Source organism: Pipistrellus hanaki (genome assembly GCF_964339955.1).
Source record: "Pipistrellus hanaki genome assembly, chromosome: 16".
Lineage (NCBI taxonomy): Eukaryota > Metazoa > Chordata > Mammalia > Chiroptera > Vespertilionidae > Pipistrellus > Pipistrellus hanaki.
This window is the reverse complement of record NC_140518.1, coordinates 2,568,773-2,593,496: the sequence shown is the minus strand read 5'-3', so window position 1 is coordinate 2,593,496 and position 24,724 is coordinate 2,568,773. Positions and strand designations below refer to the sequence as shown.

The 24,724-nt window shown below is 57.4% G+C and overlaps 1 protein-coding gene and 1 long non-coding RNA gene across 5 annotated transcripts; both read left to right on the top strand.

Moving 5' to 3' along the window:
- Window positions 1-551: 551 nt before the first annotated feature.
- Window positions 552-24,578, top strand: UNK (unk zinc finger). 3 transcript variants are annotated; one of them, XM_084862656.1, is made up of 16 exons: window positions 552-1,034; window positions 13,405-13,614; window positions 13,899-14,075; window positions 14,201-14,331; window positions 14,780-14,915; window positions 15,296-15,413; window positions 16,195-16,279; window positions 16,717-16,859; window positions 17,432-17,632; window positions 17,956-18,021; window positions 18,375-18,534; window positions 19,301-19,402; window positions 19,519-19,707; window positions 21,764-21,945; window positions 22,346-22,603; window positions 23,181-24,578. In XM_084862656.1, exons 1-16 carry the CDS (start codon window positions 931-933, stop codon window positions 23,334-23,336), a joined length of 2,418 nt encoding a protein of 805 aa, XP_084718782.1. In that variant the 5' UTR covers window positions 552-930; the 3' UTR covers window positions 23,337-24,578. The 3 variants fall into 3 exon arrangements, with proteins under 3 accessions (XP_084718782.1, XP_084718781.1, XP_084718780.1); XM_084862655.1 differs by having other exon boundaries at window positions 825-1,034; window positions 21,848-21,945; XM_084862654.1 differs by lacking the exon at window positions 17,956-18,021 and having other exon boundaries at window positions 825-1,034.
- On the top strand, window positions 1,097-7,399 carry LOC311610995. 2 transcript variants are annotated; one of them, XR_014793046.1, is made up of 3 exons: window positions 1,097-1,471; window positions 4,571-4,822; window positions 6,398-7,399. It is a non-coding gene; the product is annotated as an uncharacterized lncRNA (long non-coding RNA). The 2 variants fall into 2 exon arrangements; XR_014793047.1 differs by having other exon boundaries at window positions 1,097-2,452.
- Window positions 24,579-24,724: the final 146 nt, after the last annotated feature.

Here is a 24,724-nt window from a genome sequence, read left to right as displayed (position 1 = left end):
TTCCCAAGTCTAACAGCTGACTTCAGAGCAGCGAACTGGAGTGGATTAGATGCATCGCACCTCCTACTACTGGAACCCAGGCCCTTCCTGCGGACACTAATGCTTCTCAACGCTCCTGCAACTTGCCAGTGTACCCGAGACTATTCTAGACGGAGATTAAATTCGTCCTTGGCCCCTAATGCACTGGAAACAAGTTGGTCAGGCCAGGTGTCGAGTGGAGAAGAGAACCAAATCGTGGCGTTTCAGGGTTGCTAACGGTTTATGGAGCGCCCCAGCAAAGACATGGGAAGAGAGTATTGCGCCGGGGAGCTCCTCTTTAGCAAAGCTTATCAAGCTGACTTCCAGCAGGCGACTTCCCTGCGTGCCTCGCCCCCAGTTCTGCTGCAGGAACGAGGATGTCGGTGCAGCCCAGGCGCCCGCTGCACAAACACAAGATTCTTAAGCTCTGCTAGGGGCCGGCCTCTGCACGGAGCCCACGGTACACCAAGTCTGGAGGCGAGGTAATCGTCACACGGTTGGCAGTAAAATTACACTCGAAACTGTTTCAAAGAAGTCATCAGGGCCTCCCCAGCTCCGGGCCCCATCTACCGCAGGGGCTCCAGTTTCAAGGAAAAGTACCCCAACGAAACTGGAACCGCGCTCAGGAGGAACACGACCGGACTGCAATTCCCAAAAGCAGTCGCGGGCCCTCGGCATCCGGGACACCGCCTGCAAGGATCCCTGGGTATTGTGGTCCGTCCCTTTGGCAGCCACCCTCGGTCGACGGTAAAATTCCAGCCGAACCGAGGACCACAACTCCCAGCAGCCCTTGCTGCCGCGCGGGGGGTCTTCACGTTCTCGTGGCGCGGCGCAGGCGCACTGAGTCCTCGGCGCGGACCGCGCAGACTGAATAATAAAAGGGGAGCGGCGAAGAGGCAGGAAGACAGGACCATGTCGAAGGGCCCCGGGCCCGGCGGCTCCGCAGCTTCCTCGGCGCCCCCGGCCGCTACCGCCCAGGTGCTGCAGGCACAGCCCGAGAAACCGCAGCACTACACGTACGTAGAGCGCCCCCCCCCGCCGCGCGCGCACGCCTGACGTCAGCGGCCAGCGTGAGTCACGCGCGCAGGGAGAGCGCGAGGCGGCCTCTCCCTCCCCCCTTCCTCCTCCTCCGGCCCGGCTCAGACCGGTTCCAACCTGCTTGGGCCGGTCCCAACTGCCTCCAACCGCCGCCGAGCTCCGGCCGGGCCGCGGGCGGGAAACGGGTCCCGCCGCCGAGTGGGGCAGGCGGGAGCTCGCGGTGCGGAGCGCGCACACCGCAGGCCCGGCCTTCGAGGCCTCGCTGCTCCTCAGCCCGTAAACCACAGCGCCCGGCGCTGGCGGGGCGATAAGCAGCGCGGGACACCGCCAGGAGGCCGTCCTCAGGGGCCGGCCCGGCAGCCGCCTGCGCGTGGCGATTAGCACGAAGCCCAGGCGTCTCGTGTCCCTAAGGCCCGTATGTCTTCCACTGGCACCGCTGACCTCACAGGGCAGGGACCCTGAGCGTGATGGGGTCTCGAGTGTGTGTCCTCAGGCCCCACCGAAATGTGGCGCATCCGAGGGAAAGCCCCACACGCCGACCCGGCCTGAGCCCAGAAAGACGGGGGACCTCTTCCCGGGCTCCTGCTTGTGTCTGAGCGGCGGTCCCTGTCTTTCCTCCTCCTGTGGCTGTGGAAGGCACAGGAGCGATCCCCAGTGCTAGGTGCTGTGGGAGGAAGGTGAAGAGAGGCGGCCCCTCCTGTGAAGCAAAATGCTGGTTTCCGGTCCCCCCGCCCCCCCATGGCCTGGGAGCGCCGGTCCCCGCGGGCGCCTGCGCGCTGTGCGCGCTCGGGGGGACCCCAAGGGGACCCGGGCCGGTGCAGGTGTGGGACGCGGGGCTCGAACGGCTCAGGAAGCACCTGTGGGAGGAGAGAGAACTCCGAGGAGGAGCTTTGGTCCCAGTCGAGCCCATTGGGAAGCGGTCCTGGGCCTGGGGGCCTCCATCGGGCTTTGGGTGAGGGTCTCCGCTGTCGGTGCAGATGCTGTGACACTGTCTTGGCTCGAGGCGGACTCCCGTTCACCGCCCCCGCCCTGAGTGGTGTGGCTCTCTGGTCCTTTCCCACTGCTGGTCTGCAGCCCTCCCACTGTCAGCCCTCCCGTGTCCCGGTGAGACGGCCTTCCCGCAGAGAACACTGGCCAGGGGAAAGCTGCGGTCAGCCAGCAGCGGGGGCTGGATGTGGACATCGGCAAACTTCGCCCAAAATGGGAACCTTAATGCTCTCTGGTTGCTCAGATCCCGTTTTCCAGTAAAATGCCCGCAACCTGTTGGGAAACGCGCGGCTGGGTTCAGCGGCCTCCTCCCGGGTTGTGTTGCCGTTGAGGGGACTGAGGAGTGGAGGTTAGACGGGCTGGGCCATCGCTGCGGGGATGACAGGCGGAGCAGTCAGTGGCTGTGGAGGTCAGTGCTCACGTCCAGGTCCGGTCCTCGCTTGTTGAAAATCTGCCTTTCCATCCCTTGGTGTGGGATGAGGGCAGAGTGGTTAGGCTCGTGGTGTGTAGATCGACAGTCGTAGGGGAAACGGAAGTTTGGGTGGATGGAGACGGTAGCTGTTTCCATCTCTCTTATTTCCTGTGACCTGTTCGTGTGTGTGTTTATGTTTATATCCCAAAAAATCAGGGATAGAAGTCTGCTGTCTTCCTTTATAGATCTCTGGGCATTCAGGCGCTGTGATGATTGGGAAAACTTCCTTCTCTTGTCTTCCCAGGGAGCATGAGGGCACAGGTGATGACACCAATAGGCTTGTTGGCTCCGATTATTTTTATTTTTATTTTTTAAGATGAGCCCATTTGTTGTTTTGGGGGGTTAGGGTTAGGATACGGGAACATTTTATTTTGATTTCCGTGTTTGCTGTAAGATTTTGAGCTGCCCAGCAATCTTTCATTCTCCCTTGCAGCATGAATTTCCAGAATTTGTTTCAATCTGAATAGGGCCTTAGCTCATGTATGGATCCTGTCAACAGATAGCTATAGACTTTTTTTTTTTTTTTAACGTTTTTTACCTGTCAAAATTTTACTGTACATTATGTGTATTTTTTATAGCTGCATTCTTTGAGGTTATGTGACATGCAATACTCTTTGCAGTAACCTGGAAGAAATTTGCATTAAAACTGAGTGCCACGCCTCCTGCTGCCTTTCTGTGTGTTTCTGTTCCTGTATGCCTTCTTCCCTTGATTCTTGGCCCATACACAAAGTCCTAGAGTTTGAGCCCTCCTTTTTTTAAACCAAGGGAATTATTCATAATTGAAGGATAATTATTGTGTTGGTATATTTTTAATCTCTTGAATAATCGTGATTTAAGGGAAATTTTGAAATAATCCTTTCAGCAGGCACTTGTGTTAGACGTGAGGAACCTGACCCTTTTAGAAAATGGTTCTATCAGGGTTTCCTCTGTTGAACAGCTCCAAGGGTCTGATTAGCACCCTACAGCGATAACGTGCACGTGTTAGTACTCTCCCAATGCAAGAGCCATGGGGCCTCTTCCTAGGTAATGTGTCTTATTTCACAAAGGTTAAATTTCATCCGGCTTACTCAGAACAAGATCAGTATTTATATTAGAAAAGTTTCATGAAACCAATTTAAGAATGGGAACTATTGGAGCAATTACATTCCAAACTATATCTGCAAATTTAGCTAACCTTGGGCTTTTTACTGTATAACAATTATATCATTGTTTTGACTCTATAAGAATCCCAAATACATTAAGTCATTTTGAGATTCTTTCACCTGCAGTTGATTCTCAAACTTAACAGCCCGTGTTTAAGGGAATGGAATTCTGGCTCCGGGAAGTTTCTTGAGTTTTCTGGCCACTGGGGAGTTCCTGTGGGTGGACAGAGGGTGAATACTTTGTAGCTGCGCTTAGCCAAGTGTCCTTTTAATTCGGGACTGTCCTGGGCATCTGTAAACAAGGACAATGTAGCAGTGCTTCCGGAGATCACTATTTTGAGGCAAATTTGTTAGTTTGTATATTATATAAATGTCATGAACTTCACTTGATTGCATCGGATTGTGTTTTAGAAAATCCGGGAAATGAACATATATTTTGCAAAAAAAAGTCATTATCGCAAATAACAATAAGGTTGTAAATATATTCCTAGAGTACAACTTGTTGCACAGCAGGAGTCACTGCAAGTGTTGCTTAGCAACTTCAGCAAGAATGAATTAAATTACCAGCAAATATTTCTGGATCTTGTTTACTTATCAAGTAGAACTAATTTCTTTTTTAAAAAAATTTCTTTATTGATTATGATATCACATAATTGTCCTCATCCCCCCATTCCCACCTCAAACCCCTCCCCACGTATGCCCTTCCCCTGGCGTAGAACTAATTTCTTACAGAACTAAAATTAAGAGCTCATTGCAGCCTTCAATCAAACCCACAAAATCCCCATTAATAAGTGTTAGATATCCATGCTAGTGGTAGACCCAAACTTAGTACCTAGTTGATATTTGCTATAATCTAAACTAATGATTAAAGTGAAGATTTGCTTAATGGTTAAGTTTTTTTGTTTTAATCCAGCTATGTTAGATACTAAAGAAGGCTTCCCCACAATCCATATGCATCTGCTTTGACTGGTGGTTTCTGTCAACCTACAAAGACTGACTTATTGGTGAGGGCAGCTGGACACCTCTGAGAGCAACTTAGAGAAATCCATCTTGGGCACACTCTGTAAAGGAACTCCTCTCTGGAAATAGCACCCCAGATAATGCACAAAAGCAAGACACCCTCGTGGACCTCCTTCTTCCCGCTTTCAACACCCGCTGCCTGCAGGTGAGGTCTCCTTCCTGTGTGTCTGAGGAGCCACGGCTCGCTGAGGTACCGAGAGCCCTGGGGCAGCCAGAGCGCCCATCTGCGCTCCTGCCAGCTGCCGAGGCTGCTTTCTCACTGGGAGCTACGGCCAGAGTGATGGAAGGCTGCCCTCTGGTTATATTACTTTCACTAGGTGCCTGGTTTGGGGATTATTTTCCCATGTGGGGCAATATTTGCTTAATTATCAAGTTTTGTTTGTTGTTGTTTTAATTTAGCTATTAAAAGAGATTTTCCCACATATGCATCTTCTATATCTTGAAATTGCAACTATGGACAGCTATGTTAATCCTTGCAGAGTGTCTTCCCTTCTTCTAACATCTTGGATGAATTTAGGGGAACACTAATGTGCTACGTAAGGATGGATGTTGAATGTCATTTTCTCTGCTGTTCTTAAATCAATTGGTAAAAGTTCAGATTGCCAAGAGTTTGGGTTCAGTATCCTGGACAGTGTAGCTTTATGGTTTTCTTACTGTCTAGATACTCCATAGAGTCATCCAACCAAGCATCTTAAATACCTGCTTGGGCAGCAGATATCTGTGGAGAAAGTGCATGTTAAAGTGGACTGGAGGCCCGGCGCACAAAACTCAGGCAAGGGGCGTGGCCCTCCCAGCCCCAGCCACCTCAGCCGGCCCTCAGTCCGTGGCCCAGCTTCATCCAGATGGCTGTTCTGCCGTTCAGTCTAATTAGCATATTAGCCCTTTATTATATAGATTATATAGATAAAGGGGATATTTATGGGGTGACGGGAATGTCCTAGAATTGTGATGCTTACACAACGTGGTAAATATACTAAAAAGCACACTCACGTGATTTTTATGTTGTGTGAATCACATCTCAATGTTTTTAAGAAAGGGGTTTGTAAAAATCAGTGCATGTGAGTCCCCACTAGTGAGGAAGCTCAGAGCACATGGCCCCGCGGCCTGGCCGCGCCATCAGTGTGCCCTGCGGCTGGCGGTAGCCCCTTGGCGCCCTGCCCCTCCCTGTCTTCGTCCTGGCGCAGCCCTGCTAGGGAGTGACACGCTGTACGTCTTTGGAGATGCTTCGGAGATGAAAAGTGAGTAGTCGGCAAGTGTGAGACTCCTGCTTGTTGGCAGCTGTGCTGTAAATTCTCTGAATTGGCCCTGGATCGACTAGCAATACACCGGCCCTCTCCTCCCTTGGAAAGTAAAATTAATTTCCTCACTGTAAAAAAAGTGTTTTTTAATCGCCTCTGAACTGACGGCCATTCTAAGAAGCAAGCGCATTTCCCCCGTGTCTTTGTAAAATGAATTGTGTTTATCTCCTAGAGTGGGTGGGAGGCAGAAGAGAAGGTGGCTGTTCTGCTAAAATGTAATGGAGTCTGTTCTTCAGGAATTGTGATGATTGGTTTACTGGGCATTTAAGGACAGGCCATGTGTTTTAGGCATTTAAGATGATGTCAGTAAAAAAAAAAAAAGTGAGAGTGGGGCTATAATATTTTAGTTCAAATAATCACAACAGATTTTTAATTATTTCTCTATAAAATCCCTGAACTTTCACCCCTTTTTTCTTTGCCAGTGTGTAGGCTTTGACAGCAGTATCAAGAGCTGAGGAGGAGAAGATGGAAAGGAGTCTAGCGACTTAGAATCTCATAGCGTTCTCTGGGAGTGACTTTGCTGTTGGTGGCTCAATTTATCTGAGATTTAAAGAAGATACTGAGGCCTGTGATAGCATCATCATGTCATGCCTGAGCTTATTGAAATGTTTCCTCCCTTTCCTTATTCTTTATATCACAGTTTGCTTTTTGTATTCTTAAGTCGACGCATTTGTTTCCTATTAGTACTTAAAACACCATATGGCCACCATAAGGCCTAACAGAATGGCTGCTAACAGGAGGGGTAGCCCGTGTTCCCACCTTCCTGTGAAATGCTGGCCTATTGGCAAAACTGCCCATAGTTTCAAAGCCTATGTAAGCTTTTATTGATTTGGTAAGAGCGTTGCTCTATCTTTTTGGTGTCACTTTTATTGCTAAGAGGTGCTAGGCATTTTAAGATTTGTCTAAGTTGAATCTATCCAAACATAATATAAATTAGAAACCTGTACTTGTATTTTCTTATTTAAAAAACACTCTTAAGTTTTACTGTTGAACTGAGAGTCCTTTATAATGAGTACATAAAGTGAGTATTAAATAATCAGTAGAGATGTTAATGTTAACATTTCTGTTTTTATTTTTAGTGACTTATTTCATGGTATTGTAATTAAGGCCTGTCAAACCTCCCTGACATATTCTGAACAGTTTCCAGAGTCAGTTATGCTTATTTGCTGCTACTCTTGTTTTCCCTGTGGCTCAGTTAAAAAAAAAGGAACTTAAGCCGAAACCGGTTTGGCTCAGTGAATAGAGCGTCGGCCTGCGGACTGAAGGGTCCCGGGTTCGATTCTGGTCAAGGGCGCATCCCCAGTGGGGGGGTGTGCAGGAGGCAGCTGATCGATGCTTCTCTCTCATCGATGTTTCTGGCTCTCTATCTCTCTCTCTTCCTCTCTGTAAAAAATCAATAAAATATATTTTTTTTAAAAAGAAAAGAAAGACGTAGGTAAGCCCTGGCTGGTGTGGCTCATTGGTTGAGTTTTGTTCCATGCACCGAGAGGTCGACAGTTGGATTCCAGGTCCGGGCACATACCCGGGCTGTGGGCTTAGTCCCCAGTAGGGGGTGTAAGAGGTAGCCAATCTCATCAGCATTTTCTCTCATCAGCGTTTTTCTCTCCCTCCCTCTCTCTCTAAAACCAATGAGAACATTCAAAATAAGTAAATACTGACTCCAAGGCCAGACTGCCTGGGTTTGAAGCCCAGCTCTGCATTTGGCTGTGGCACATTGGACACGTGACTTCCTCTGTGTGTCAGTTCCGGAGGACATCAGTAGTGCCTGTCCCGGTGATAAGGATTAGGTGAGTTACTGAATGGAAAGTGCTCAACACGGTGCTTGGCACTTGGCGCCGTGTAAGGACTGTACTTGCCAGTAATGGAGCGAGGCCCACGGTCATGCTTTCACTTGCATGCTGGCTCCTTCGTGGCCATAACCGAATGCCTGCTTTGGCCACATGCACACGAGGAGATCCTTCGGGGCACGGGGCACGGGGCACGGGCGGGTCAGAGCACACGCCTCTCTCCGCAACCATCGTCACCTCAGTCCCCACTTTCACCGCCTCCATCAGACTGCCTGTCCTACACACGGATCTGTGCTGTGAACGGACCCCTCTCCCAGGGCCAAAGACTTACGTTGTACAGAAAACACTGGGCAAGATATCACACGGATTTAATTTAAATGTGGTGCTAAAATGCTCATCACCTTGGAGGTGTTCTCAGGCCTTCTGTGATGGGACACTGGGCACCCAGGGCAGGTGCTCCCTAACTCCGGACAAGGGACCAGGGTCTTCACACTCCCCGCACTCCAGGGCAGTGATGGCCAGTTCTGGGACCCTCGGGGCAAGGGGACAGTGATGGAGAGAAGGAAGCAGGGGTACACAGGGCTGTTCTGTCAACATTGCAGCAGCATGACCCCTGAGTGCTCGGGCAGGACGGCTCCCAGGTGCGGGACCTTCCTCCGTGAAGAGGGTGAGGCCATTTCCATGGGCTCCCCAGCCCGGAGCATTTGCTTACCCGAGTGCCCATCGCGCTTGTGCGGGTTCCTGATTCTGTGTTAGGGTGGTGTGTTACTTAGGTTCATTCTGGCCTTACCCACAGCTGCTCTTTGGCCAAAAGCCAGTTACAGGATCAAAGCCTGCCTTAAAGGCTCAGACACGCTCAGGAATTCACTAGACACTTACTTTATTTGCTTTCTTTTTCTGCCAGAGAGAATGTTAAACCAGGATCGCTTCGGAAGATTTGCAAGCCAAAGCTCTATAGTGCTTTATCTGAACTGCCCAAATATTTGCCAGGCACCAATTTTAGCTTTATTTGGCCTCGATTTTTAAAAGTAATTTTTTGGCAACTTCCACTGGTATGGTTATTGTTACAAAATTATATCATTTCTGGATTATGTTTGATGTCAAAACATTGTGTATGTCCTTACAAAAATGGATTTACAACTAGTAGTAATTTACCTAAAGCTCTTCTAAACAGAAAAGATTTTCAACAGATTTTAAGATATTTAAGATGCATGTATATTTATGTTTATATATACCAAACACACACTTGTATAATTTAGTATTCTTTTTTTTTTTTTTTTTTAAGGATTAAAATGTATTTTAATAAGTTGATGTTGCATTACTGCTTCATTTTCAGAAAAAAACTCCAAAGGTATCAGGAACAAATCAAACGTGGTACGCCAATAAAAAATGAAGCATAGCATAACTACTTAAGATAGGCAATGCTAAGAGCTACTGCTGGACAGTCAGCATACAGCAACCTGTTCCAAGGCTGTTATTAGGCCTATCAAGAAAAGCTGTGCCGAGCCGGGACCGGTTTGGCTCAGTGGATAGAGCGTCGGCCTGCGGACTGAAAGGTCCCGGGTTCGATTCCGGTCAAGGGCATGTGCCTTGGTTGCGGGCACGTGCCTTGGTTGCGGGCACATCCCCAGTGGGGGGTGTGCAAGAGGCAGCTGATCGATGATTCTCTCTCATCGATGTTCCTAACTTTCTATCCCTCTCTTCATCTCTGTGAAAAATCAATAAAATATATTAAAAAGAAAAAAAAGGAAAAAAAAAAAAAAGAAAAGCTGTGCCGAAACCGGTTTGGCTCAGTGGATAGAGCGTCGGCCTGCGGACTGAAAGGTCCCGGGTTCGATTCCGGTCAAGGGCATGTGCCTTGGTTGCGGACACATCCCCAGTAGGGGGTGTGCAGGATGCAGCTAGTTGATGATTCCCTCTCTCATCGACATTTCTAGCTCTCTATCCCTCTCCCTTCCTCTCTGTAAAAATTCAATAAAATATATTTTAAAAAAAAGAAAAGAAAAACTGTGAGCATAGCATTCTTAATCTACTGATCTGCTCTAACATTCCCCTTGAAGTTAAAAGTATTCTTCTCAAACTTAAAAATGAAGAGTCTTTGATAAGCCATTAAGGATGAACTCCATGATTGAATTTCCCTAAGAATATGTGTGTATGGGGGAGAAAGTAGCCAGTAGGGGTTAATATGAAAATGGAAAATAGTCGATTATAGGCTAGTGTCGCTTGAGGTTGTTATAAGGATTCCACACATAAGTTTACAAAGTTTAGGAAGACGTGTGGTGTAAAGCGGACAGTTACTGTGGTGGTCACCAGCGGAAACATTTTGGCTGTGGTGTCAACAAGCCATTAGATCAGTGCTGAGCTTCACTCCTGCTTGTGGACTTAACTGCCATCCGTCAGTTCCTCTAATTTCTGTCAGCAGTAGAGGTGGAATACTCGGCCCTGCCCTGCTACACAACAGCTTGATGGCTTAGCAGTGGTCAAGTTTTCTTGTAATTTTGTGGTTCAGGGCTGATAACTGAAATTTTTCTGAATGAGGAATCATTTTCAACTACTACTATTGAACAATGAATGGTTTTGGAAATTAGCTTTTGCTGCAGACTTCATAATGTTTTTAGTGAATTCACTCGAAAATCACAAATAAATCATCACTTATACACAAACTTTGTATTGCAGTGAAGTCACTTCGACAGCCCATGTTTGACACGAAGTTGTCAAGCTGCCTCATACACTGTGTTGTCAGAGGTCACCCCAAAGGTGAGATCCCCGCTTGAACACAGATTTACACGGAGGTGATTTCCAAACACAAACTCGGTCCCAGTAGCAAGCTTGCGTCTTGGTATGAACACATTCAGAATCCATTCACCTGTGCATCTGAGCAGTTTACACCACGCCTTCAAAGATGGAGTATGTAAGATGTTATTACAGAATTACCCTTACCCGATGAACATTTGTAATTTTAATGAAAGGAGCCTCAACCTGGCAAATATCCCTGCTAAGTCCATTCTTAGTAGTAGACTATTACAAAAAAATTGTAGCCAATTATTATATTTTGAATATCATCAATAAAAAGTTTGTGGAAATTTGTTTTCTCTCTTGTTCTGTAAGTACCCACTTACTATCCTCAGTTTGATGTCTTGACCCTCTGAGTCTGAAATACTTACCTATCGGTCCTTTACAGAAGAGGTGTGCCGACCCCGCCCTAGAGCGGATTTAGTGGGGAGGGGAGCGGGCGCTGGCAGCAGTGAGGCCTCGGAGCACGTTCCGGAAGCAGCGGCGCTGGGTGCAGCTGCAGTTATCCATTGCTCGGTCCCTGCTGCCTCTCCACTCACATGGTGGGGCCTCTCCCATGCCTTTCGTGTGTTCAGTGTCCACGTTCTCCCTGCCCCTCCCGGAGGGCGCACTGATGACCGTTCAGTGAGGCGGAGGGGGTTTGAAGTTCACACGGAAATGCAGAGGGTAGGTGAGCACTCGGTTAAGTGACAGTTTATAATATTGGAAGTATTGTTTTTTTGTTTGTTTTTTAAAGTTTTGAGAGAAAAGTATCAATAGTTTGTAAAGCAATTTAGCATGATGATACATAATAATGCTATCCCTATAAAAATACTGGAGGACATTTGCCAAAAGGCTAACATTACTAGTGGTGGGATGAAGGGTGATTTGCCCTTTCAGTGGGCATGTTGCTTCCATACAATGTTTTACATGTATGAGTGAGCCTGTGTTGGGATAATTAACGTGATGTTTTGGGAAGGAGTGAGAGATGGTTTTGGTGTAGAGCCAGCCCCCAGTGGGGCAAGCACGAAGGCGCTGCTCTGACCAAGCTCTGGAGCCGCTCCGCCGGCCGCGTCACGGCTCTCCCCGGCAGATCGTACCGCTCGGGCCTGCGTGGGTTCTTCCTCTGCTGCCACGGCCGCCTCTCAGTGCGAAGCTGTAGGTGCATGGCTTTTCCCTTGAGCACGGCTGTGTTCCAGGAGATAGAGAATTTAGTCCGGTGCCCGGTGCCCGCCCCACACCTCGGAAGATGGGGGGGGGTGAGACCCCAGCACTGGCAGGTTTCCTGGGAGCCGGTTGAACTGATCTGTGAGTCTCAGCCTGTTCAGTTTCTTCAGTCCTGTGCTTTCAAACCTCTAAAACGGAAAGAGGGGTCGGAGCTTAACAGACAGTCGTGCGTTTCCACTGATCGTTCCTATTTCACTTCAGTCCGTGAAAATGCAGTGGTTTCTCCAGGTGTTCTCCTCGCCTTGTGGGCACTGCGCTGCCCATCAGCCCAAGGTGGCGAGGGTGGGGGGAGGGGACATGGGGGCCCAATATTTTGGTCCCTCGGTGGTGGGTGGTAAGTTCCCTTAGTGACTTAAGCAGGTTAGACGCTTCCTTCATCTCATCAGAGCTGATGGGAAGGCGGCTCTCTGCTCCCTAGACTAGGCCCTTGGGCCCCTGCTCTCCTGAGGGGCTTGTAGCAGGACCGCCTGCCCCATGCTGAGTCCCAGGTTCCCTGCGCCGCGATGCTTCCCTCACGGAGGAGGCAGGCTCTCCGGCCAGTGCTCCGCCCTGTGGCAGCGCGGGGGAACTGCAGCGTGTTCTTGTGGCCTTTCTGAGACATTGTTATTTTTGTCTGTCGTCTTTCAGCAAATGCCCCGCGGCCTGCAGCTCCAGGTGCTGCTCTAAGCCTGGCTGTAGCTTCCGGTCAGGTGTTGCTCCTCCCACACTCCCTTCTGCACCTTCTAGAAGCATCCTCCTCCTCTCTCATGCAGTGCTCTCTGGAGTAATGGTAGCTGCTTGTTAGGGCCTCAGGGGGCGAGCACAGGCTGCACCGCCTGCCTTGGGGCGGGGAGTCTAGGAGAGCCTCCACCTGGACACGCAGCGTGAGCAGATGGCGGGCTGGGTGCTGGGTAAGGGGAGGGGACCTGGGCCCTCCACCGGGTGGCGCGTGGGGGAGGGGCTTCGGGCATGGCTTGGCTATTCCGTGCAAAGGAGAGAGGAGAAGCCAGAAGGCCAGGCAGCCCCCAGGTGCCCAGACAGCCAGGATGTAAATCCCGCTGCGGCAGGTGCACTTGTGAGATGATCGGTCCGCCACAGGCAGGGCTGAGCGAGGTTTTCTGCAGATGCTGCTGACGTGAGCTGCCCACTCGCTCCCCAGGGCGGAGCTGGGAATGTCTCTGGGACGAGGTGGGTAGACAGGGCAGTAGTAATGGAGAGGGATGCCTTGTGACCTGGGCGCTCAGCTCCAAACAGCAGCCTCCCTGGCCCTCAGCCTGCACCCTGGCCCTCAGCCTGCGCCCTGGCCAGGCTGCTCCTGGGCCGGGAGCCTCCAGCACTGGCAGGCAGACCTGGGCCGCAGACAGCGCTGCAGGGTCCGGGGGAGGCTCATGCTCTCATTCGCAGCCTTGGGTGGGGAACCGGGGAGCCTTCCCTGGTCGCCATGGCGGACAGCTGACTGCCGAGGGCCCTGAGGTCCCTGTTCCCACCCCTCAGGCTGGCTGAGGACCTGGGCACCGGGTGAGTCCACAGGCCGTCCAGCCTTCGCTGTGGGCCTCTTCCGGTGTCCCCGTGAGACCAGCGCCAGAGCAGGGCCCCGGGGACATGGCGCCTTCTCGCTGGGCGGCCAGAGGCCTCACGCTCCGCCCGGCCCACGGCCCCCGCAGGTACCTGAAGGAGTTCCGCACGGAGCAGTGCCCGCTCTTCGTGCAGCACAAATGCACGCAGCACCGGCCCTACACCTGCTTCCACTGGCACTTCGTGAACCAGCGCCGGCGCCGCTCCGTCCGCCGCCGGGACGGCACCTTCAACTACAGCCCCGACGTCTACTGCACCAAGTACGACGAGGCCACGGGCCTCTGCCCGGAGGGCGACGAGTGAGTGTCTCGGGCCGCCCTCAGAAGTGCCCTCCCGGCCAGGCAGTCTGAGCGCCGGCTCGGGCTGCTCTGGGGCCTGCTGCAGCCTGGCCTGGGGGAGGCCCTCTCCTTTCCCACTTGCGGGGAAACCCCACCCGGCCTCTCTCCCGCCACGCCCCAGGCCACATCAGAACAAACCAGTCTCGTCCGCTCAGAGCCGGCGCCTCCTGAGATGCTACATGGGCGGGCAGACACCTTAGCTCAGCTCAGGGGCCACAGCTGAGTGACTCCTTTCTGTGTTCCAGATGTCCATTCCTGCACAGGACCACCGGGGACACGGAGCGCAGGTACCACCTGCGCTACTACAAGACTGGAATCTGCATCCACGAGACGGACTCAAAAGGCAACTGCACCAAGAACGGCCTGCACTGCGCGTTCGCCCACGGGCCCCATGACCTCCGCTCCCCGGTCTACGACATCAGGTGGCTGGGCGCTGCCTGTGGGCGGGGCGGGGCCTGGCTGCTGGCACGGCGGGCACCACACGTGGGTTGCAGGACTGGCACTCTGCTGCCGCCCCTCATGCCCTTCCCGTCTCCTCTCCTGCCAGGGAGCTCCAGGCCATGGAGGCCTTGCAGAACGGCCAGGCCCCTGTGGAGGGCAGCCTGGAGGGTCAGTCCGCTGGGGCTGCAAGCCACGCCATGATAGAGAAGATCCTCGGTGAAGAGCCGCGGTGGCAAGGTAAAGGTGGCCCCGACGCCAGGTCCGCACCCCGCTCCTGCCCAAAGGATCAGCTCCCCGCCGCCTCTGCAGGGAGGGCTGCCCCTCACCCCCTTACAGCCAGCCAAGCAGCCCGGGGCCACTGCTGGGGAGCTTCCCCAGCCATGCCCTGCCCTGCTCCCATCATCCCAGGAGCACCCCGGGTTTCTCAGGGGCTTTCACACACACGTTCTTGTGCATGCACATAAGTACGTGTGTCCTCCAACCTCCCACGGGCGCCCTTATCACCCTGTGCGCGTCCTGTCCGGAGAGGGACAGCGTCCTCCTGGCTCTGGCCTGGCTGACCTCGGTGTCACTGAGGCCTGTGAAAAGGCGGCCCTGCTCAGACCTCTCCCGGGAGCCTCGGCTCCTGGACCTTCCAGTGGCTTCTTTCCCTCCCCCCCGCCTGACCCTGCCCCTGGCTGTGCAGAGACTGCGTACGTGCTGGGGAACTACAAGACGGAGCCGTGCAAGAAGCCCCCGCGGCTGTGCCGCCAGGGCTACGCCTGCCCCTACTACCACAACAGCAAGGACCGGCGGCGCGGCCCCCGCAAGCACAAGTACAGGTCCGTCCGGCAGGGCCCCGGGGGCGGGCGGGAGGGGCCCAGCTGGGCGGCTTCCACTCCGGGGTCAGGGCCCAGGGACAAGGCTGGTCAGGAGAGCAGGACGGGAGCCCGCCTGGGTCCTCCCAGTGTGAAAGGAGGATCTGGCGTCCGGCCCCCGGGGGCCCTTCAGCTCTAATCCAGGAGGTAGGGTGAGCCATGGAGGGAGCGGTGGCTGCGGTGGCCGTCCTGGGCCCGTAGTGCTCGGTGGGCGGAGCTGGCTGACGGGCACGCTGGGCAGAGAAGCAGGGCCTGCCTCTGGTCGCTGGGGCGGGATCTAGCTGGCATCCCTCACATCCTGATCTCCCTCTGGCATCCCTGTGCCCACCCTCTCACCGGACCAGGTCGTCTCCATGTCCAAACGTGAAGCACGGGGATGAGTGGGGAGACCCGGGCAAGTGCGAGAACGGAGACGCCTGCCAGTACTGCCACACCCGCACGGAGCAGCAGTTCCACCCCGAGGTGGGCCGGGTGCCTGGGCAGGCGGGCGGCCTCACGCAGCCTCTCGGGAAGCCGGACAGAGGCCACCCTGACTCCATCCGGAAGAGGAAGAGGGATTAGAGCACAGGCTTCCGACCAGCAGTGCCTAAAGGGGCCCCGCCCTTAATTCAGCATCTTCCCTGGTTTCAGCCGCTCTCCACCAGCCCTCCGCTCCCAGGCTGTTCCCCCGCTAGGCCCCCCACCCCCCACGGAGCCCGGCGCCCTGGCCACGCTGGGTTTTATAGCCCTGGACAGTTGTTGTGTTCCAAACCAGAGCCTGTGAGCCTGCGTGCCGGCAGCCTCCCAGGCATGTTCCCCAGCCCCTGGCCCCATGGCCCGGCCGGTCCTGGTAGGCACCCAGAGGCACAGGCTGTCCCTCCCCCTGGTTCCGGGGAGCCCAGCACCTGAGATAGACGCCTGGACAGATCACCTAAGTGGCTATGGACAGCAGGGTGGGAGGTTAGGCCCAGCAGCGGTCCCCCCACAGGATGCCCTGGGCGAGCAGGCACTGCCTGCGGGCTTGGCCCTCTTAGCGCCCAGGGGCACGTTCAGGGGTCACAGCCCCGGCCAAGACCTGAGTGAGAGCAGCATGGAGACCCTGTGAGGGCGGGCGGGGCTGGGCACCGGTGGCAGTGTCTGCTCCCGGGGTGAGCAGGACGTGGTAGGGAGACACCTGGGAGTGGAGAGGGAGGGAGAAAGGGGATGGCAGTCTACCGCGCCTGCGTCTGACCGCCTGACCGGCCTGCTTGCGCTGTCCCCGCAGATCTACAAGTCCACCAAGTGCAACGACATGCAGCAGGCGGGCAGCTGTCCCCGAGGACCCTTCTGCGCCTTCGCCCACGTAGAACGTAAGCTGCCCCCCGCCCTGAGGCAGAGTCCTCTCCCGCTCCCCTCTGCACCCTGCGCAGGCTCAGCCCTCAGGCAGGTGCCAGCAGCCGCCCGCGTGGCAGACATCACTACGTCACCAGCTGAGGGGGCCGCCCAGCCCTCCCCCCGAGAGCAGGGCTGCCCCTCCGGAGAGCGCTGCTCCCTTGCGTCTGATTCGCGGCTCGGGCTCTAGGGTCCTACAGTTGGGGCGCGAGTCCCCCTCTTCGGTTCCCTGGTTCTGTCACCGGGGCGGCCTTCCCTGCCCCCCTGAGCCTCAGTGTCCTTATCCACACAATGGAGACTGGTCTCGCCGCCAGTGCCGCTGTGCACGCCGTCGGCAGAGAGGAGGAAGCAGGGTCCTGGGAGAGAGACCCAGCGCGTGTCTGGCTCAGCCTCCGACACCTGCCCGTTCTTGCAGAGCCGCCCCTCAGCGACGAGCTGCAGCCTTCCTCCGCCGTGTCCAGCCCCACACAGCCGGGTCCCGTCCTGTACATGCCGTCTGCTGCCGGGGACTCGGTGCCCGTGAGCCCCTCCAGCCCACACGCCCCCGACCTCAGCTCTGTACGTGCCTGTCCGGGGGGGGGGTGGGCACCTGCCTCTCAGCCTGGGCTTGGGGGGGAGGCCTTGGGCTTCCCCCTCCCCCCGTTTTCTAATGTATTTTTTTTATTGATTTCAGAGGGGAAGGGAAAAGGAGAAATAGAAACATCAGTGCTGAGAGAGAATCATTGGTTGGCTGCCTCCTGCACGCCTCCCACTGGGAATCGAGCCCTCAACCTAGGCCTGTGTCCTGACTGGGAATCTAACCAGGACCTCCTGGTTCATAAGTCAATGCTCAACCACTGAGCCACACTGGCCAGGCTGGGCTTCTTCCCTTTCTGCCCAGGGATATTTTCTGTCAAAAGTGGGTGGCGGGTGGGGCTGTGTCCCCAGAACCTGCCTTAGTCAGTCTGGGTAGTGCTGGTAGAGGGACAAAGCCCGCCGCCCGAGTGCGTGCCCCCCCCCCCCCCACACACACACACACAGTTCCTGCATGAGGTTCTGGGTCTGCTGGGTGAGGTGTGCCGTTGTCAGGGGGAGGGCAGGCCGGGTCCTGGCCTGCATTGTGCCCACCAGCCGCTCCCTTCCTCTCACAGCTCCTCTGTAGAAACAGCAGCCTGGGCAGCCCGTCCAACCTCTGCGGCTCCCCGCCCGGCGCCGGGAGGAAGCCCCCGAACCTGGAGGGCATCGCCTTCCCCGGGGAGCCCGGCCTGGCGCCCGGCGGCTACAAGAAGGCCCCTGGCTTTGAGAGGGAAGACCAGGTGGGAGCCGAGTTCCTGAAAAATTTTAAATGCCAGGTAAGGGGCGCGGGGCAGCGGGGGGTGGCCTTCCGCTCCGTGGGGCAGCCTGGCCCGCCGCTAGGAAGCCCCTCCTCCGCCTCCCAGACTGAGCGCTGTGAGGAGGGCCGGGGTTTCACAGTGAGGACGGGCAGGCTAGAGAAGCTGAGCACCCACCCGGTCACAGAACCCCACACCCGCCTGCCCCTGCCCTGATGGCCAGAGAGGGAGCAGGCGTGGCGGAGAGGCGGGGTGTGTGTGTGTGTGTCCGCAGCCGCAGTGAGCCACGGCCGGGCTCGGGCCCCCCAGCACCACCTCACCGCCTGCTCTCTGACCCTCCTCAGGCCAAGTTAAAAGCCCACTCCCTAGAGCCCAGGAGTCAAGAGCAGCCTCTGCTTCAGCCCAAACAGGTACCAACGCTCAGCCCCTTCCGGCAGCCGCTGTGGCCGGGCCAGGCCCACAGCCCAGGAGGCAACGGAGAGCGGGAGGCATGCTTCCCCCAAAGGAGGGCAGGACTGAGGTGTCCGGCCCCCGAGCCCTCACTCCCAGTCACTCAGCAGTCAGTCCAAACAGCACTGCCAGCACTGGGCTCGCTCCCTTCCCCTGCAGGGGGGAGTGGCCCTGGAACCTCCAACCTTCCAGCTGTGTGCTGAGTGGGTGGGGCCCATCTGGGCATGGGGGCTGATGCCCCATTTCCTCTGCCCCCCCGCGCCCGCCGGGCCCCCTGGCGGGCATCTCATCGCCTCCCCCTCTCTCGTTGCAGGACATGCTGGGCAGCCCCCTGACCTCAAGCATCTCTTCTAGCATCACCTCCAGCCTGGCAGCTACGCCCCCCAGCCCCGCGGGCACCAGCAGCATCCCCGGCATGAACGCAAACGCTCTGCCCTTCTACCCCACCAGTGACACGGTAGAGTCGGTCATAGGTAATTAGGCCATTTCTGTTGCCAAGTCCAGGCCTGGGTCTGGACTCGGAGGCACTCGGTCTCTGGAGTGAGATCGGTTTAGACACTCCAGGCCTTTGAGCCAAAGCGGAGGCCGAGCCAAGGTGGCGGCCAGGGCCCGCCCTGGAGCCCCGCCGCCTCTTCCCCGGGCGCGGTGGTCTCCTCCTCAGGTCCCGCAGGCCCCTCCCTCGCAGCCGGCTTCCTGTGCTCTTCCCCTTCAACAGCCGGCTTCCTGTGCTCTTCCCCTTCAGCAGCCGGCTTCCTGTGCTCTTCCCCTTCAGCAGCTGGCTTCCTTGTGCTCTTCCCCTTCAGCAGGCACTGAGGGGCGCCCTTTGTGCCGGGCCTAGTGTAGAGGCGGGGGTTCCAGGCAGCAGAGGGCAGAGTGCACTTGTCGAGCTCCTCCTACGCATTAGCCACGGGAGGCCCAGAGACGAGGCTGCCCTCAGCAGCTCAGAGACAGACGTGTGAACCCCAACCTCGGAAGCAGGAGCCCCCTGGGCGCCCAGGAAGGCTCAGAAAGGAGCCGGGGGAGCTGGGCTTGCCAGGCAGGCAGCGTCCTGACGCTCGAGTGACAGGAGCAGCCCAGCCCCAGGCGGGGGCAGGAGGACGGTCCGGTGGGCCTGGGCGGGAGATGAGGCCGGGCGGGAGGAGGTGGTGAAGGGCAGGTGGGTTCCAGCGGCGAGGCCTGGATTGGGGGTCGTGTGCCCGGGAGGCTGGGAGGCTCAGACCCCGGTCGTGCTGCCCCTAGAGTCTGCTCTGGACGACCTGGACCTCAACGAGTTCGGGGTGGCCGCCCTGGAGAAGACTTTCGATAGCGGCGCCGTGCCCCACCCGGGCAGCGTCACCATCGGTACTGGGCTGCGGGGGAGGCTCGGGGTCCGCCTGGCCCGGTGGGTGGAGGGACCAGTGCCCTACTTGGCGTGGCCCCGTGGCTTCCCTCCCTCACCGCCCTCCGGCCTCTCGCAGGCGGCAGCTTGCTGCAGAGCTCTGCGCCCGTGAACATCCCCGGCTCCCTGGGCAGCTCCGCCTCCTTCCACTCAGCTTCCCCATCGCCTCCCGTGAGCCTCTCCTCACATTTCCTGCCGCAGCCCCAGGGCCACCTGAGCCAGTCAGAAAGCACGTTTTTGGGGACCTCAGCTCCGCACGGCTCTCTGGGTAAGAGGGGATGTGGCTCACTGGGACCGGGGCAGGCCTGGGCTCGGGGAAGCGCCGGAGACGTGCCGAGGGGAGGTTAGAGCAGGGCTCCGGGCCGGGAGGTGCCTCAGGCCCCTGTCCCACACCTCCCTTAGCTGTGCGATCTGGACAGGTGACTTAGTCTCTCTGCCTTGTTTCTTGCGCTGTAAAATGGATATAGTGGCAGCACCCAGCTCACACGGTGGTGTGAGGCCTGAGGAAGTGTTAGGCTCAGGCCAGGGCGCAGTGAGCAGCAGCTCAGCCGCCAGGGCCTGCTCTCCTCATGTCAGGGTGGCAGTTCTGCCCAGGCAGCCGGGGCTCCGGGGGCAGCTCACAGCAGCCGGTCCCAGGAGGCTCACAGCAGCCCGTCACAGCTGCCTGACCCAGGAGGCCAAGGGAGAGTCTGACCAGCTCAGCCCTGGCTCAGCGTGGCTTTCCTGGTAGGCAGAGGCACCAGGGAGACCCTGCTCCAGGCCCGAAGGCCATTGGCCGGACCGGGGGTTCTGGCTGCAGGGCCAGGCATAGTGGTTTGAGGTGCGTGCAGACCTGTGGCTCCGCTACCTGCCATGTGTAGGAACACGAATATTCACCGCGGTAACAGCCAGACAGTGACGAGCAGAGACCAACCTGCTGCCTCTCCCTGGTCTCCCCCCACCCCCAGCTCTTCAGGCTGAGAACCCGCTCCCGGAGGGTGCTGGGCCCGATCTCTGACCTCCCCTCACTGAGAGGTCAGGGCGGCACTTTTCCAGTCTGTTAGTTTATTTTTCAGTCGGTTGACTGTCAGTTACTTGGTGCTGGTGTCGGGTGTGAGCCTCGTGGCTGACAGTCCCACTTCACAAGGCGCCCATGTCCGCCGGCGCCCGGGTCATTCCTGTCCACTGACTGCACGCCGCACTGTGCTGCCTCCCCGAGCACCTGCGGTCAGAAGTGTCTGTTCCGTGCTAACACCGTCAGCCTCGATGCTCAGCCTCCTGTGTCCGGCTTGTCCCATCTGAAGGCCAGCAGCTCGCTCACTGGCCTCACATCCCTTCCTTCCTTCCCCGGGCGGTCACTGAGCGGTTTTATAGGCAGTGTGAGCTGACAGTCCCGGCTGGCCTGGCGCCGTGGCCCTGGGGGAGGCAGGAGACGGGCATGAGGTCACACTCGGAGCGGTTGTGTGGAGTCAGAGGCTGGGCTGGGATTCAGGATAAGAGAGGAACCTCACCTAGAGGTCAGGAGGCGCTCTGCGGGGAGGAAGTGGGGAGAGGGGAAGGGGAAGGGGAGATGAATGGCGATGGGAAAGAATTAAATAAATAAAATATTTGTAAAAGAGGGCCCTCCGCGGAGTGGCTGCCCTCTGAGAGCCGTGCGCCCTGTGGAGAGGCAGCCGCGCTGCTGCTGGGATGTGTCGGGCGGTGGGGCCGGGCCCCGCCTCCGACAGGACACGGCCTCATGTGGCGGGAGCACTGGTGTTGCTGGGAGAACTCTGTCTTAGTCCATTTGGTTCCAGAAAACCCCGGCCGGGTTAGTGGGAAAGGAGGCAAGAAAGGAGTCCTGGAATAGTGGGGAGGGGGAGGCCCCGGGGAGCGCCGAGGGCCCCAGAGCAGGCACAGTGTCACACAGTGGGCGGGGAGCGTGAGTGTGCCTGGCAGACTGGACAGGAGGCCGTGGGAGGTCAGCAGCCGTGTCCTGGCCTCCACTTACTGCCGTAAAGCGGGGTGGCCCGGCCCGGCTCTTTCTGCTCACGCTCTGCGTCACCGGAGGCCCGGCCTGTCCTCTCCCGACGCCCTCCCGCCCTCACCCTGGGCGCGTGAGGCCTGAAGTGACAGCCACAACTGGGCACCTTCACAGGCTGCTCCCCAGGCTGAGGCACCCATCCTACAGGTGAGGGTGCTGAGGCTCACAATTGAAGTGGCAGCTGATAAGTAGCAGTTGGCATCACAGTAGATCTGACTCAACTGCAGCACCTACAGGTGCCCGCCAGACTCCAGCCTGGCATGGAGGAGCCCTGGCAGGCCCGGGGCCTCTGGAGCGCTGAACTTCTCCCCGCCTGGGACAGGTCTGAATGGCATGAACAGCAGCATCTGGGAGCACTTTGCCTCTGGAAGCTTCTCCCCAGGCACATCCCCTGCCTTCCTGTCAGGACCGGGGGCTGCTGAGCTGGCCCGGCTTCGGCAGGAGCTGGAGGAAGCGAACGGCACCATCAAGCAGTGGGAGGAGTCCTGGAAGCAGGCCAAGCAGGTACGGCCCCTCACAGGGCCGGGGGTGGGGGCCGGAGCCTGGAGGACAGGAGCCTGCGGCCGGGCCCAGACCGGAGCTCCGGGCTGTTCACGTGCTCGGGCCCAGCACCACTTGGCTCCTAAGAAGCCCCGACTCCCGGGCTCACGCCCAGGTTCTAGGTTCTGAGAGGGGCCTCTGTCCGGGGCAGCAGTTCTGGGCCCAGCCCTCTTCCCTGCCCACGGGGGGCCTCCTGCCGGGCCTAACCCTCCCTTCTCTGCGGGCAGCGTCAGCTTCCTCCCTGTGCCCTCCCCAGACAGCTGGCCCCGCTCCCAGCAGGCCCCGCAGCCACAGAGGCCCCTCCAGGCTCCCAGGGGCCAGAGGGCAGGGCCGCCGTGACTGGGTGCGCGTGTTTGGCCCACAGGCTTGTGATGCCTGGAAGAAGGAGGCGGAGGAGGCCGGTGAGCGGGCCAGCGCGGCAGGCGCCGAGTGTGAGTTGGCCCGGGAGCAGCGGGACGCGTTGGAGGTGCAGGTGCAGAAGCTGCGGGAGGAGCTAGAGCGGCTGCACTCGGGGCCCGACCCGCAGGCCCTGCCCGCCTTCTCCGACCTGGAGGCCCTCTCGCTCTCCACCCTCTACTCCCTCCAAAAGCAGCTGCGGGCCCGCCTAGAGCAAGTGGACAAGGTCAGCCCAGGAGGTCAGGGAACACTGGGTGGGGGTAGGAGAGGCCACAGCCAGCGTGGACGCTGGTGGGTCCTCACTGCGCCAGGGGTGCCATCCTGCTGGAAGGGAGCTAGGAAGGGAGGGAGCAGGCAGGAGTTGGGTCCATGCCCATGCCAGCACTTTTGGGGGCAGGTGCTGGCCTGAGTCACTTCTGATGGCTTCTCTGAGCTCTGCACGAACCAGCAGATGTTCCAGAATGGGGAGGTCCCAGGGCTGCCCTGGCTGCGTCCCGCAGGCGCACGGAGGACGGAGGGGGGGGGGTATCCTGGAGAACAGCACAAACTCAGGTGGCCACGCACCTGCGGGCCGTCCGCCCTCTCCGGGCCCGCTGCTCTCGCTTGGGGACCCAGGGCCGCCTCCCCCATCAGGCATTCACATCACAGAGATCACAGAGGAGGTGATGTGAAAGCCTGATCCTGCACACATGCCTCTGGAGCACCGTGCCTCAGTTTCCTCCTCCAAAGGGGCCGCAGTGAGGGTTAAGGAATCTTGTCGGACCCGAGGCCAGGCCGGTGACCAGACGCCGCTGTCCCCGCAGGCCGTGTTCCACATGCAGTCGGTGAAATGCCTTAAGTGTCAGGAGCAGAACCGAGCGGTGCTGCCGTGCCAACACGCCGTGCTGTGCGAGCTGTGTGCCGAGGGCAGCGAGTGCCCCGTCTGCCAGCCGAGCCGGGCCCACGCCCTCCAGTCGTGACCCTGCAGGCCCGGCCCCGGCCTGGCTCACATCTTCCCACCTAGGACTTTTTAAAGTATATATATATATATATATATGTATGTATGTATGTATGTATGTATATGTATATGATTATGTATATGTATACATCTCCGTGCGTGTGCAGGTATGCGTGGGCGACCAGTGTGACAGTGTCTGTGTGTATATCTGTGTGTAGATATAGACACACACTTTAAACAGACTTACCAAGCACTTTTTAAAGAAGAAACTATTTTGCAGTCCTCCCCTGCCCGCTCCCCCCTTCCCTTCCCTCTGCTCCCACCGCCTGCGGCAGGGAGTCAGAGCCCGTTCCTGTCTCTTTTATATGTAGGACTAACTATTTTTAACTTTTTCCGGGGCCTGAGCAGGGAGGTGGAAGCTGGAAGGGGCGCGGGGGAGGGAGGCCTCAGGGCAGGCCCTGTTCCCCCCTTCTAGGCCAGGCCAGGGGCTCGGAGGCCCGGGCAGACTGCTTCCGGCTGCGGGCCTGAGGGAGTGCTGGGGTCCAGGCAGCCTGGCTGCTGGTTGACCAGATGCACATAGTTCGGGGCTGGCAGGCCCAAGTAGCCCCGCGCCCAACCCCAGGCCCTTGAAGCCCGCGAGGGTCAAGGCCCGGGAGTTGGACCCCTCAGGTTCCTGAGGCAGGTCTGCCTCAGCCCTCCCCGGTTCCCAGAGCAGCCTGCCTGGCCCCACGGCCACCCACCAGGCTGGCACTGCCCTCCCCGGCACCCCCTGCTGCCTTCAGCTGTCCCCCTTCTGGCACTGCCCGGCCCACGCCCTCCGCCCTCTCCCTCCGGCAGCTAGCAGGGCCATTGGGGAGGAGCTGGGGGCTGAGGACAGGGGCCCAGGCCCTGCCCTCCCTCCGCCAGGAGGGGCTCCGATGCATTCCTTGGTGCTCTCCGAGTGCAGCTGACGTCCTGCCGCTGGGCAGGACGCCCGTGTGCATGTGTGTGCGTGCCTGTCCGTGTATAGTGTGTCTTAGCTCCATTTTAAATTGCTCTGTACAGAGAGATGCGGCGGGGCGGGGCGGGGCGGGGGCGGAGGGCAGCCGCCCGCTGCCGGCGCTGGGTGTCGGGTGGGAGCGAGGGCTCCGCGAGGCCCTGGCCCAGCCCCCTGTGCTCAGCACCAAAGGGCTTTCAATGAATTAAGTGAAAACTTTCTTTTTTTACAAAAAATGCAAAAATCAACAAAGCTCCAAACCTTTGGAAATAAAATATGAACTTGCAATGGTAGCTTGTTTGCATGGGCGAGGGCAGTGTGGTCCCACGTGAGGGCCTCTGGACCAGGGGTGGGCCAGCTCAGCTCAGCTGTGCCTGCCCGGCCCCTCCTGGGCGGGAGCTCTGCCCGGCGGGGGAAGCAGCTGGTGCCCCACC